The sequence below is a fragment of the Patagioenas fasciata genome, chromosome Z (genome assembly GCF_037038585.1).
Source record: "Patagioenas fasciata isolate bPatFas1 chromosome Z, bPatFas1.hap1, whole genome shotgun sequence".
NCBI classification, from domain to species: domain Eukaryota; kingdom Metazoa; phylum Chordata; class Aves; order Columbiformes; family Columbidae; genus Patagioenas; species Patagioenas fasciata.
In genome coordinates this window covers 17897922-17912090 of record NC_092560.1, presented here as the reverse complement: position 1 = coordinate 17912090, position 14169 = coordinate 17897922, and the positions used below count along the sequence as shown (strand labels likewise).

The 14169-nt window shown below is 38.6% G+C and overlaps 1 protein-coding gene across 4 annotated transcripts in view; it reads left to right on the top strand.

The window, feature by feature from the left end:
* Positions 1–14169, top strand: part of FOCAD (focadhesin) — a 110942-nt gene that overhangs the window by 35326 nt on the left and 61447 nt on the right. For all 4 annotated transcript variants that reach the window (XR_011736651.1, XM_071802588.1, XM_065860805.2 and 1 more), the window contains exons 11-14: positions 116–373; positions 12545–12649; positions 13058–13159; positions 13687–13817. Coding sequence is in view for 3 of the 4 variants with exons in the window: in XM_071802588.1 (XP_071658689.1) it covers positions 116–373; positions 12545–12649; positions 13058–13159; positions 13687–13817 (596 nt within the window). In the remaining variant the exon portion in view is untranslated. The remainder of the gene's footprint in view (positions 1–115; positions 374–12544; positions 12650–13057; positions 13160–13686; positions 13818–14169) is intronic.

Below are 14169 nucleotides of genomic sequence, written 5' to 3'. Positions count from 1 at the left end.
GGACCCTAAAGAAATATTTGTTTAGGATGACAGAACTGGATTAGCTATATTTTTAATTTGTTCTTTCATGTTACCATATTTGTTTGAGGGTTTTGTTTGTTTCACTTGTTCTCAGGTGTCCTGCAAACTCCTTTTCCCCATAATGAGCTCTTACAGCTCATTGTATACAACCTGGAAGATCATAGAGCTCATGAAAGAGAAGTCTGCCATTACTAACTGGTTATCTTCAGTGAAATCACTGCTACCTGTGACAACTCAAGTCCCTGCCCATGTTTTTCTTCTACTGGCATACCTACTGATCCAAGAGAACGGAGACTGTCTTCGTGATGTACTCCAGGCTACTACAGAAATAGCCAAGGCTGATTGTTCTCAGGTAAAAGCTTACTGTTAGTGGATTTTGGTAGAGGAATTGGGCTGGGTTCTGCAGCTTGAGAGAGGGAAGGCTGCCGCAGCTTCATGACCCAGGTCCGGCAAGTGGCAAGGCTGTGCCTCTGTTCCCAGTAAGTACGTGCACATGCCTGTGCTTCCATGTATATAATGCAGACACACAGAACATTCAGGACACAAAACAGCACCAGGGGCCCCATCCTGCTCCACTTTCTGGCTGAGCAGGGGGGAGTTCTACTGGTGGGAACATATGTACAATGTATGGTATGTAGAGTATGGATCCCTCCAGCAATGGGGCATAGACAATCAATGTGCAGAGTGGGTGGCCCCTGGAACACAGTTACTGGTAGCAGCTGGTAGCAGCTCCTGAAGCACATGTGCACACACATATACCCCCACCTGGCTGGAACTCACCCTTTGTGTGTCACTTACAGCAAAATATGTATTATGTCTCTGTTTTGAAATATTTTTTAGTTGTTTAGGCTTAGGAAAAAAGACTGGCTATTTGTTGACATTATCTAATAAGTTTGACTATACTATATGAGGAAGTTGAAAAGAGGCTACTAAACCATTTCTTACTTTGACCCCATAAATTATTCTCTGTGTTCTTTTGTGGTTACTGGAACACTGCCAAGTCTCTTGTGATGTCTTTATTCTTGCTTCTTAAAAATATGTGCATAGTCTTTGTCTGCCTCAGTACTGACTTCAAACCAGAATTATGCAGTATGGCTAGACTTATCTACATAACCTGGAAAGATAAATGGGGATATCTGGAAACAATAATAGGTAATGCAGGAGGTGTTATATAGAAACAATCATATCTTTATGGTAAAATAGTAAAAAAACGTAGGGAAGGGAGAAGTGTTGCTCCAAATTCCAGGTGTGCCCCAAAGACAAGCTCTGTTTGCTTCAGGTTTTTTTTAGATTGCTTTTTGTCTCGAAGAGTTATCATGCATTGCAGCACAGTAGTTGGAAAAGGATACAGCTTACGGGATACGTGCTTGATGACTTATGGTGCTGAGCATCGTAGTTCTAATCCAGGGAAGCAGTGCTTGCTGTTGAACACATGCTGAAATGCTGTGCTGAACCGGGCCTGTCATACAGCGGTTTGGGAGATAATTATTATTGAGCAAGAGAAGTTTTTAAAACAGGTGACAGCTTCATCTCTTCCGAGTTGCTTGCTGTTAACCTTTTGTGTCTATTCTCAAACCTCTTTCAGGCTAACCTTTTGTTTCGTTGTGTTCTTGTGTGAGTCTGTTTCATAATGCACTGCAATTGATACAGATTTGACAGCATATGATTTCTTTAAAGTTTTTTTTTCTCAGTTTGACAGATGTATTTTCATTTTAACTTTACTGTATTTCTAGCATTATATTTAGTCATACTTTTTGCATTGTAATTAGATTTTGTGGGGATTAATTATGTTATATTTCTTAGCCTAAATTATTCTAGTTCCAGGTTTTTTGTTTTCTGTCTTTAAATTTGTAACCTCTGATAGAAGATAAGGGTTTGATTTTTGGATGGTATGTGGAAAAATAATTCTGACTCCTGTTCAGAGACACAGTAGCAGATTGAAAAATCCAATTTTCAACCTGGAGAAAACTGCAGGGTTTTGCTGTAGAATTACTGATCAGAACTGTGAGTAATTTACGTTAACTGCAGGATCACTGCTCTGGAAAGAAAGAAAGAAAGAAATGTATTATTTACATCTTAACCCAACCAGCTGTAGCTGAGTTTCTAAGAAATATGTAACCTCCAAACACATTTAACTCATGGTGTTTATTCTACAGCTTGAGGAAACGGACACATACAATCCTTTGGAGAGAGGAATAAAAAAGGGAAGGTTTTGTTGGTCTTAAAGTATTTTCATTGAGTCACCTTGTGGCATAGCATTGTGAGTGTGTTTGTTGTTTGTCTGGAAGAATCATAGAATAGTTTGGGTTGGAAGGGACCTTCAAAAGTCAATGAGCAGGGACATCTCAACCGGATCAGGTTGCTCACAGCCCCATCCAGCCTGGCGTGGAATGTTCCCAGGTATGGGGCATCTACCACCTCTCTGGGAAACCTGTTCAGTGTTTTACCACCTTCATTGTAAAAACTCTCTTTCTTATATCTTGTCTAGCTATTACCTCTTGTAGTTTAAAACCATTACCCCTTGTCCTATCATAACAGGCCCTGCTAAAATATCTGTCCCCATCCTTCTTGTAGGACTCCTTTGAGTATTGAAAGACCACAATAAGGCTCTGTGGAGCCTTCTCTTCTCCAGGCTGAACAAGCCCAAGTCTGCAGCACATCTCTAGCACATTGCAAACCATGTCATTAGCTGAACTGAAAAAGTTACTGGGCAGGCAGTTTACTGTTATAGTGCATCTATGCCTGTATGTGAATTGAATACAGAAGTGTTGTCCTTTTCTCTTTTTATGATATTTTGAAGTTCCTATTTTGTCCTATGCACACTGCTATCACTATGCTAATGTTAGCATGGTATTTCATTTTAGTGAATACACAGGTGGCTGCAGAGTCACCGTGACAGTGTTCATACAAAGCCTGAACTGCGATGTTGATATTTGCTTTAGGAAGAATTTGCAATTCTGCACAGCTTATTTACAGTTCAAAGTAAGACCAAGTTCTAGTTCCTGGATAGTTCTTTTTGAAATATTTATTCAGTGTCCTTGGGTATACTCCTTGTTGAATTGCATGTAGAATAGCTGCTCTAGGGTGTTACAAGTCTTACTTCAGTGAAGATACTGAGCTGCTAGAAGTTCAAACGGACTCCTCAAAGCATATGGTGGAGATGTGCAAAATTAAGTGCTCTTTGTTTTTTTCCTCATCTTAATTTGTCAATTTAGTTGTTCTTTCTAGTTTTCTTAGAATGCCTGTTATTTTCTTGCACATAGATTAGTTATTTTTCTTAAACTACAAGTTTAAAATTCTTCCATTCTGTTATAGCCTTGTACCTTCTCTAGTGGATTGTTGGATAACACAAAACAAGGGAGAAATAAAAAGCAGGAAGAAATCATAACATGTGAGCAAGTCGTAACCTCTCAGTACTTTCCTTGGAGCAAAAGATGCTTCCTCAAACAGCTGTAGCAAGGGGGCACTTGAAGCTGCTTTTGCTGCTTCATGTGATGTTTGGCTTCCTTTTAGTTTGTTGCCTGCTTCTTGTCACTTCATTTAACTTAAGATACCAATGCTACATGTGTTTTAAAACCTTACAGTGAAAAATACTGGATCACAATGGCTCTGGTGGTCTGTGGCAGGGAGAAATAAACATATTGCACTATGATTTCCTGACATGGTAAAATTCGAAACACCTATGCTAGGAGAGCCATTTACCAAATGGTGGTGCTATTGCTGCTGATGACCTGGTACAATGGCATGCTCTAATATTTTTGAATGCACATGGTGTAGAGTTCATTGAAAAAGTTGTTACTTAACTGTTCTGAAAGAAGTGGAAGCCATGAGCATTTAATGTGCAGGTTAGTCTTCGGAACTCAGGATACAGATTTATCTTGGTCATACAATTCGCAGTTAGAAAATGTTTTTCTGCATTACTAACAATGCTAAGGTTTCTGTTAGAAGTGTTTAATTCATGAGTTTATTGTCATCAGAGGTCTGGGATTTTGGATTATATGCACTATAATGGATTTGAGGGGACATTGCATGAAGTACATCACCAGTTAAGACTTTTTTTTTTCTTTTTTTTTTTTTTACCAGCTCTAGTGTAGAAGTGGCCTTACCATATGCTATTTTAGCCCGTGCTAAAAAGTTTACTTATTTTGCTGGGTACAAAGCTTTAGGTGCATGAAATATTGACCATATTATTTAAGTACAGGTTGGAGAGCTGGTAGCATGAAAGTAAGCAATCTCAGTGTCTTATCTCCAGGAAACAAAGAGGAATCCATTAATAAACAGGCATGTTAGGCATAGGATAGGATAGTATTTCCAGCAAATAGCACTTTATTTCTTATGTGCCATTTAGAGCTCTGGTTGAGAGGGGAGGTGTGGAGCTGATCAGTGACAAGTAGAAGAATGTGAAACTTCCGGGCAATGAAAATTGTGATTCGACCGTGACAATGTGATCCTAAGTCACCAGTCAGAAATCAGTCTTCACAGTATCACAGTATGTTTGGGATTGGAAGGGACCTCGAAAGATCATCCAGTCCAATCCCCCTGCTGGAGCAGGAATGCCTAGGTGAGATCGCACAGGAATGTGTCCAGGCGGGCTTTGAATGTCCCCAGGGAAGGAGACTCCACAACCTCCCTGGGCAGCCTGTTCCAGTGCTCTGTCACCCTCACTGAGAAGACGTTTTTTCTCAAATTTAAGCGGAACCTCTTGTGTTCCAGCTTGATCCCATTATTCCTTGTCCTGTCATTGTTTGCCACTGAGAAGAGCCTGGCTCCATTCTCGTGGCACTCCCCCTTTATATATTTATAAACATTAATAAGGTCACCCCTCAGTCTCCTCCAAACTAAAGAGCCCCAGCTCCCTCAGCCTTTCTTCATAAGGGAGGTGCTCCACTCCCTTAATCATCTTTGTTGCCCTACTCTGGACCCTCTCCAGCAGTTCCCTGTCCTTCTTGAACTGAGGGGCCGAGAACTGGACACAGTATTCCAGATGGGGTCTCACCAGGGTGGAGTAGAGGGGAAGGAGGACCTCTCTCGATCTACTGACCACCCCCTTGTAATACACCTGAGGATGCCATTGGCCTTCCTGGCCACAAGGGCACAGTGGTGGCTCATGGTCATCCTGTTGTCCACCAGGACCCCCGGGTCCCTTTCCCCTACACTGCTCTCTAATAGGTCATGCCCCAACCTATACTGGAACCTGGGGTTGTTCCTGCCCAGATGCAGGACTCTACACTTGCCCTTGTTAAATTTCATCAGGTTATTCCCCGCCCAGCTCTCCAGCCTGTCCAGGTCCCGCTGGATGGCAGCACAGCCTTCTGGTGTGTCAGCCACTCCTCCCAGCTTAGTGTCATCAGCAAACTTGCTGATAGTACACTCAATTCCCTCGTCCAAATCGTTAATGAATATATTGAATAATATTGGCCCCAGTACTGACCCCTGAGGCACTCCACTAGATACTGGCCTCCAACTGGACTCTGCACCATTGACCACCACTCTCTGGCTTCTGTCTTTAAGCCAGTTTGCAACCCGCCTCACTACTCTGTTGTCTAGACCACACCTCCTCAATTTAGCTGTGAGGATGCTGTGAGAGACTGTGTCAAAGGCTTTACTGAAGTCAAGGTAGACCACATCCACCACACTGCCATCATCCATCCATCTTGTTACGTTCTTCCAGTTGTATTGTCTCTTGTAACTGCAAAAGACAGGTTTTTGAGGGAACACACAAAGCTTAAGGTAGCTTATAGATGTTTTGTTGACCTAGATTTTTGTTTTTTGGTGAAGGTAGCTATTAAAACTTCATTTTTTCGCTCTAAGTGGGAAGCAGCTAATTGTGTTCAAAGGGCAGGAGTAAGCAAAATTATTTCACTTGTGTGTAAAAGCAAAGCTGAGCTGATGTAGAACCACCTGTATATCTCTTCTTTAGCTTAGTTTCTTCTTGAAGATTTCTTTCTGTCAATATTCAAAACTATTATGAGTAGTACACCCCAACTCTGCATAGTTTAGCAGGTCCGCTAAGTAGTCTGTAACCAGGGATACAGGCCCCAGGCTTTGTAAATTAACTGATTATCCTTTAGGAAAAGGATGGGTAACTTACAGCTACATGTTGTGACACCTGCAACAGATGTACATCTGCATACAACTACATTGTTCAAAATGCAATTTCATAGTCATTCAAAAAGCAAATTACTGAAGTTATAGGACATCAGAGCAGTACGGCCTGAAATCTAACTGTAGGGAATGATTCACTTCTTCATTTCATTGGAATAGTCTGTAATAGCTCCACTGACTTCACAAAAACAGCTTTAGAGACAAATTTAAATGCAAGTCAGCAGAGATAACAAGCTTTACACATATATTGGGAGAGGAGGAATTTAACCCAAAGTTTTTGACATTTAGAACGAGGAGAGTGGGTTTACCGGCTTTTTTTTTTTCTGCTTACTTTAAGCCAAAGCTTTTGTTCAGCAATGCAGTCAGTAAATTCAGTGGACACAGCCTCTTGAGCTAACCATGGTGGTCTGACTGCTTCAGAATTAAGAAGTAGTCAGGCTCACCACCTTCAGGCTGGTGAGAAGTCCTTCCTGGCATTGGTAAAAATGTCTCATGCCCAAATGCAATGAGAAGGTGAAGTTCAAACTGCATCGTATTTTCTGTTCCACTAATGATCAGTGGAAGTCCATGTGAATTAGAAACTGACATTTAAAATGCAGAATTGTTGATATTGTCTAACTGGCTCACATTTCATTCTGGACCAGGGACTGCAGATGGTGAGCTTTTAGTCTTTTAAATTACCATGGCCTTTAAAATACCTTTCTGCAAAACAATGCAAAGTATTTGAGTGTCTTTTAGGTAGTATCACATAAATCAATCCGTGTGATCAGTAATAGAGCAGGCATTCTGCTGGATAGTATTTGGAAATTTGTCATGAGAAGAATACTGTGTCTAATTGGAGTGATATTTCCCTTCTCAGTCCTTAGTTAAGTGCAACCAAGGACACCAGTTAGCAATATATCTTTTTAAATTAGATTTTTAGTTTTTTTTTTTTATTATTCTTAAAGATCTCAGTGCTTTGAAACTGGGACTTACTACCTGGCTCAGTTGAACTTGGGATCACCTGGCATCTGTTTTGATTCTGACAAGTTTATTTTAGTTCTGAGTCTGCTTAATGGGCCCACAGAGATTATTACGGGGTGGCACGGCACAGCACTGCACTGAAAGATTACCACGTTGTTTCTAGTAGATGCAATGCTCTCCATAAGGCAGAAAGAATTACCTGGGATTTGTCTGGTCTTTCTCTTGCAGTTAAAGTAGTTAGTACAGGGGGAGAGAGCATTTGAAGCTCACGGATGGGGGAAATAACCAACTACTTTAATAAACTTGATGGGCAGTGTGATGGCTACAACCACTATTTTTATTGATGGCATAGTTGCACTTAGGGAATTGCTTTACTTGGTTCTGTGTTGTATTCAGTTCCACATAAATAAATGGTGCTTTATAAAGTTAGGGAAAGTAAGTGGTAAAACCATGATCAAAATGTCCTTTAAGAAAATGAAAAGCTCATCACAACAAACTTGTTAAACATTTTGAGTCTGTAGGGCACTTTCTTAAGGATGCAGTGGAAGATGGTGTGCAGCATAGTAATTAAAAGACTTCTGAATGAGAGAAGAAGAAACTTAGAGATTTGATGTGGAAAGAAGAGAACAAAAAAAGGCTGTTAATCCCTAATTTATTTTTAAAGAATCGCCTATATTAATTTGAATCTGTTCCTTCAGCATTAGCAGCACTTGAACACTCAGTTTAGAGCCAGGTGTTTGTAATGGAAGGAAAGGGTAACCAAGTAAATACAGGTACGTTCTGAATTCCATGTCTATGATTCATGTTTAAATCCAGTTAGCAGACCTCAGAGTTTAGGCTTGCAAGAGGTAAATAAAGTGTCCACAGGGCAAAATGAGGAAGTGTTAACTTTGCAGCCACGCTGTGGAGAATGCCTGTTCTACAGTAGAATATGTGAAAGTGCCGAGATGTCATCGTGAAGGTCATAGCATAAAAAGAATTGTGTGATGCCCTTTTTTTCCCCTTTTTTTTCCCTATGTGAGCAAGACAATCAGTATTTCTGCTGCTAGTAAAATTCTGTTATATTGTGGTTCAGATGATTAGTGGTTGTAGCTGAGGTTATTGAATTGAAAAGCCAGGGGTTACTGCCATACAAAATCTGAGTTGAAGAACTGTGTCTCAAAGTATCAAGAATGCTGTCCTCATTGCTTTCATGTTTATTACAGCTCCACAAGGGGGTTCACAAACAGGATCTCCCATTTCCACACTGTTGTTTTTATATGGTATCTGTTGTCTTTGCAGTAAATAAATGGAACAAGTAAAAAACCCTGCCAGATGTAAAAATAATTACTGTAATTATTTTGGAGACAGTATTCTGGTTATGCCTTGTTTTCTTTTGTGTTCTTACCCTTTCCATGAAGAGAGCCTACAGTGGACTTCTGTGTATGCACCTCTTCCTTTCTCACTGAGTAAAAGCCTTTCTATGATGCATGTTTAGTGATTATATTAGATCTGGGTTTTGACTGAGGCATTTTGGAGTAACGGTCTGAAGCAATATGGAAGAAAAACCAGAAATATTTTTAAAAGGCTGACAAATGAAGAAGTAGTACATGGACTTTTAGGCTGTCTTAAATCACTGCAGAGGCTGCACTGACACATGCTGTTCATGAAAGGCTTAATACAGTCCTTCTAATCGGATTAATTTTCCTGTTGTGCAAAAACTGTTATTACACTCTGTGTGAAACCAGCTGTGCTGCAAAGGGAAGAAATTAAATCGTCTGACTGAAAGGCCACTGGTGAATAGTAGCACAAGATCTATTACCATTATTAGAGGATTATGAGGCTCTAGAGGACACCCATTCTTTTATGGTCTTTCAACTGCTAGAATGAAGTATTTTAGTGGTAAATGACTCCCAACTGAAGAGGCATTATTTTGTGTGCTTTGGGGGCTGGGAATGCATTAAAAAAAGTAAAATACATTTTTATTTGGGAAAAAAAAACTGTCTAGGGATATGTTGAACTGAACTTGGCCTGCTCAGGTGGTGCCTGATGATATTGTTCTATGTCTGATTATGTGAACTTTGGAGAGTAGCTGTAGTGAAACAGTCATATTATAGTCAGATTTTGTGGACAGATTCTTCACAGGTGAAGCTTGTTGGTTAGGATCCTGCTGTAACAGGAAACTTTTGAAAACCTAGCTTATGTTCTCTAGAAAGTGCTTCTGATTATTGAGCGCTCTTAAGTTTCTGTTTATAAAAGTTATACAATTATCTTTATTTGTGCACGGATCTGAAAAGCTGGTTCCTTCATTTGTGTGAATTGTTCAGTACTTTTGTCTTGCTCACTAGAGTACAGAATGCTTTCGAAAACCTGATTTCACTGCCTTGCCTACGGGGGAACTGCAGGGTGTTTCAAAAAGATGGACCCAATCTGAAATATTTACTGCTTCGAAACTGGGTCCATATTTTTGAAGCACCCTGTAGACTGGTGCTGTTACCTAACACTCACTTCCAAAATTCAGCCTGACATTTCCCAGAAATAAAAACCGTAACTTTGCTGTGATGTTTATTTCCTGCCTTTCGGTTGACTTTTGAGGAGGAAGGGGGCATGAAATGGTGTCTTAGTGTTAAAATTGAGCCAAGATAACCCTCCAGGATAGACATCCAAGCAAAGAAAGTCTGGTGGAAATAATAAGTGTTATCCTGCATTTAGAATTTAAAATGGAGACAGCATATGTTAAAATGTATTTGGATTATATTTTTTTGAGACAAGTTTTTCCTTTTGAACATGACTGGGCTTACTGTGTTCTGGCTGTTTCTATCCTTTTTCTGACATGAGGGCTGCATGAGCACAATTTCTCTTCAGTGAAATGTAAGGAAATGTGAAGGAACAGAAGAGGAGGATTATCTTCCTCCCCTGCTATCCTCCCTTAGCTTGTGCTTTTGAAGAAGAATAACTGTCCTGTAGCTTAGAAAAAATAAATCGGACCAGCAAATTGCAGAGAGTGGAAATGGTTCTCAGACCTGTTTATTAAATGAAAGCGTTTTGTCTCAACTGTTTAATATTACTTTAAAAAGGAGAAGTATTGACATATCCTGGCATCATGAGTCAAGTTAATTTTAAAAACAAAAACCATAATATTGAAGCTCTTCTTCAGGTTGTTAATGACAGGCTTGACCCAACCATCACATCCTCTGGGAGCGCAGGGGTGCAGGAGGCAGCGTTGTCAGGCAGTGCGTCTCTGTCTCTCCCCCTCTGAAGCTGCTTCCTACCTGCTGGGAGCTAATGAACCATCACATCAGCTTTTTTGGAGCTGTTCAGCTCTTGATGAAGATTTAGTGTAAATTTAGTATTTAAATTAGTCAGGGCATTGTTTATCGATTAAAAGAGGGCCACAGAGAGAGGAGCAGCTTTGCTGTGCTGGAATGTTTTGTTTTTTTCATAATCTTATAGTTTGAATATAGAGTTCAAAACAAGTAACTTTGAAGGACAATACCTTTAAGGAAATATGTACCTGACCTTATAATAGCATGTACTTAGTCTCCTCCTGAGAATTTAGTAAATCAAATTTAGAATCTGTTTACTAGGTGTGAATGTGAAAATCTTTGTAGAACTTTCATTTGTATACCTGTTTAGTATAGAATAAACTTGGTAACTAGAAAATTAATGAGAACATGGGACTTGGAATGAATTTCTCATCACAGCTGATGAAGGCTAGGCCTGAGCAGACTGACTTTACATCATTTGAATGCTTTTATAACTAAGGATTATTAATATAATTTATTTTTATTGTAACTTATTTTGAATGTCATTCAGTCGGATTGCCATATTCGTAGTCCAATATAGCTACAGCTGAGAAAAGTGCAGGAAATGGCCCATTGAACTTGCTTAAGACCAAACAGTTGGAGTCGCTAAGACCTTGCATCTGGCGAAAGGAAGAGGTACAATGGGGAGAGATCAGAAGGAGGGGACTTAGGCAGGGAATTTGATCATTATAATGACATCGGTGACATCACTACTGATGATTTATGTAGCCTTTTTGTCCAGTGCAACATAAATTAATGATAGCATTTGTCAGGGCTTGCTCTGATTTAAAGAGTTAACAAAACCCTCTTATCCTCAGAGCTGAGGATCTTCCAACCGTGCTGCTGTTAACAGTGTATGGAAAACAAAACATATGTATCACAGTGGACAAGCACACGTGACCTCCTTGATAATTTTGGGACTTAAAATGGTGATGCCAGTTGCTATGTTAGTGGTAATGATTGTCCACCAGAAGTATGGAGTGTCCATTGTTTGCTGATGGCCCTGCGATTTACCTTGTATCATTCAAAGATTTAGGTAGCAGTAAATTAGGTGATTAATTTTTTTCTTAACACTCAAGGGGCAACAGGTGCCCAGAAATAAAGCTACTTTCATCCTGCAAGTCTCCTAACTTCAAGGGGATTTTTTTTTTCTTCCTGTATTATTTTCTTTCTATGTAAGCTTCCCTTTTCCTAAGGCTTGATTTAACCAAAATGGATTCTTGCTTTGAGGATGCTGAGCCTTTGGTCCTCAACTCTTCTTTTGGTTTCTATTTAATTTAATCAGTTAATTTTAGTTTTCTTTCTGTGTACTAATGAACCTGATTGTCTCTTAGGCAGTGCTGTTGCCTCTTTGGCCTGAGTAAAACTTTTCTGTTTGTGTTCTGTTTCTGTCTTTTAGCACAAGTTTTTATCTATGGAAGATTAACCCATGTGGCTAAGTGAAAATCATTAGTACTGTATAAAGGCAGAATGTAAATTAGTGCTGTGTAATTACTTTTAAGTATCCATAAAATCAAGTGAGAAAAAAAAGCAAGGCCATCATGACTAGATTTGATTTTACAACATACTGATATGAACGTACACAAGAAAATAACTGAAGAACCTCCAGGTATAAAAATACTGAACATCTGATCTAAATAAAAGGGGAGTAGAGGTTAGTAAGTCTCCTTTCATTGTCACTTCAAGGACAGGTCTCTGCAAGTTTTGTACCATATATCAAATAATGCAGTAAATTAAATTGTATTATATGACAAATTTGTGGGAAATTATAGTAGCATCATCAGAATGCCTCTGTAATGACCAAACTGAATTGGAATAGTTTCTTCGTTGATTTGGTATGTATTTTAATGTACCACATTCAATTACATGTTCCTTTCACTGTGCCTATAATAGAATTTCAAGTAAAAATCAATTTATTGTGGAAATTAGATTATTGCAGTGCTTCCAGCTGAACCAGCATAATAAGATGTTTTTAAGCTGATAAATTAAAAAGAAACAAATTGTGAGTCCTATGAAATTACAGACTTCAGAATTTTCCTTTCTCTTTCCCATTAGCAGAAAAAAATAATGCAAAAAAAGTAGGAGTGTCTAACATGTTCGGAGAAGTTTGTTATCTGTGTTGGCAACCTAGTTCCATATTTATTTTCTGCTTTTTTTTTTTTTTATTTTAGGTCCCAAATCTGATACCAGTTCTCGTATTTAAACTGGGAAGACCTTTGGAGCCTGCACTTTACAAGGATATATTGTATACATTGCCTACACTGGGTGTACACAAGGTCAGAATGAAAATGTTTATTTAAGTGAAAACTTTATCGATAAAAGGTTGTTTAGTAAAAAAAAAATATTTAGACTGAGCAATGCATAGCTTGCTTTAAATAATTGATTTGTGAGCTCTAGCGTAACTTTCCAATGTTTCAAATGGGATATGGTATTTTTTTAAATAGTGAAATGCACATTGTGCTTTTTTGTTTGCACTGTATCTTCATTATATATAGATCATAAGATGCTCTTGGACTCATTATGCACTAAAATTTTTCAGAAAATGGCTCCCAGTTTCTTCCTGACATTGAAGTTGGACAATTACCTTCTTGTTGTACTTGGTTGTAAAATAATGATTGGTATATTAGTTATTGTTCTTTGACATAAGAAACAACAGTGACATTTGGTTAAAAAATTTCTTTCAGGTTTGTGTAGCTCAGATTCTACGTGTGATACACATGCTGGGGAGCACACCGAAGCTTAGAGCAATTGCTTTGCGTCTGATGACATCCTTATGGGAAAGACAGGTTAGAAAATTCTTGTAGCATCACTGAGATAATGTGTAGTTGAAAAACTTCACTACCTCTAGCCAAAGGAGGAAATTAATTTTGGAATATTCGCTGTACTAGTACTGCATTATCACTAGTGTAAAGTAAAGGGTGGAAGTTGTGCCAATATAGATCCTGTTTTAGTAAAAATCTCAATAGTATGTATCTCCTGAAACCTGCTTTTCATTTCATCAAGTCTCAGACTGGAATTAGGAAAAACAATTTGTTTGAAGGACAGCATTCTACTTTTTATAGTGTGCAGTAAGAACAAGACCTGAATTACATGGCGATAGTTTGCTTCTTTGTTCATAAAGCAGCAATAGAGATTTGATCTGCAAAAGCCAGTTAAATCTCAATGTAACATTAAATTTCAGTAATAAAGGAAAGTCAAGTATGATATGCAATAAAAACGGTATTTAGAAGTCATGTAAAAGTAGTAGCAGTTGAAAATCCTGTCACTAACTTTTGAAGGTGTGATGGTAATTGTTAAATTAAATATTTTCTAGGATCGAGTTTACCCAGAATTGCAGAAGTTCTTGGCAACGTCTGATATGCCCTCTTTGTCTGTTGACAAAGATGCTCAATGGGAAAAGCTGATTGCTAGAGCGGCTTGTATAAGAGATATATGTAGGCAGAGGTAAGCACATGTGCTGTGTCCATCTTACATCTTTGTAAGGGAAAATAATCTTTTTCAGAAAAGCTTCATAATTATTTTTACCTCCTTTGTTATATTAAATGTGGGTAATATTTTTCTAGTCATATGATACACTGACGAAGGCATTGCTAATCTCAGCAGCTAGTAAATTTTGGGTATTATATTGTAACTAAAAGAAGGCACATATAAATAATGTTAAAATTAAAATGGTTTTATTTGGAAACAAAACATGCATCCTGTACTGATCCAGGGTAGAAAGTTAAAGTGTACTGCTTCCGAATTATAAAAAAAGAGAGAGAAAATATTAGACAGATCATTGGTTGTTTATTCTGTC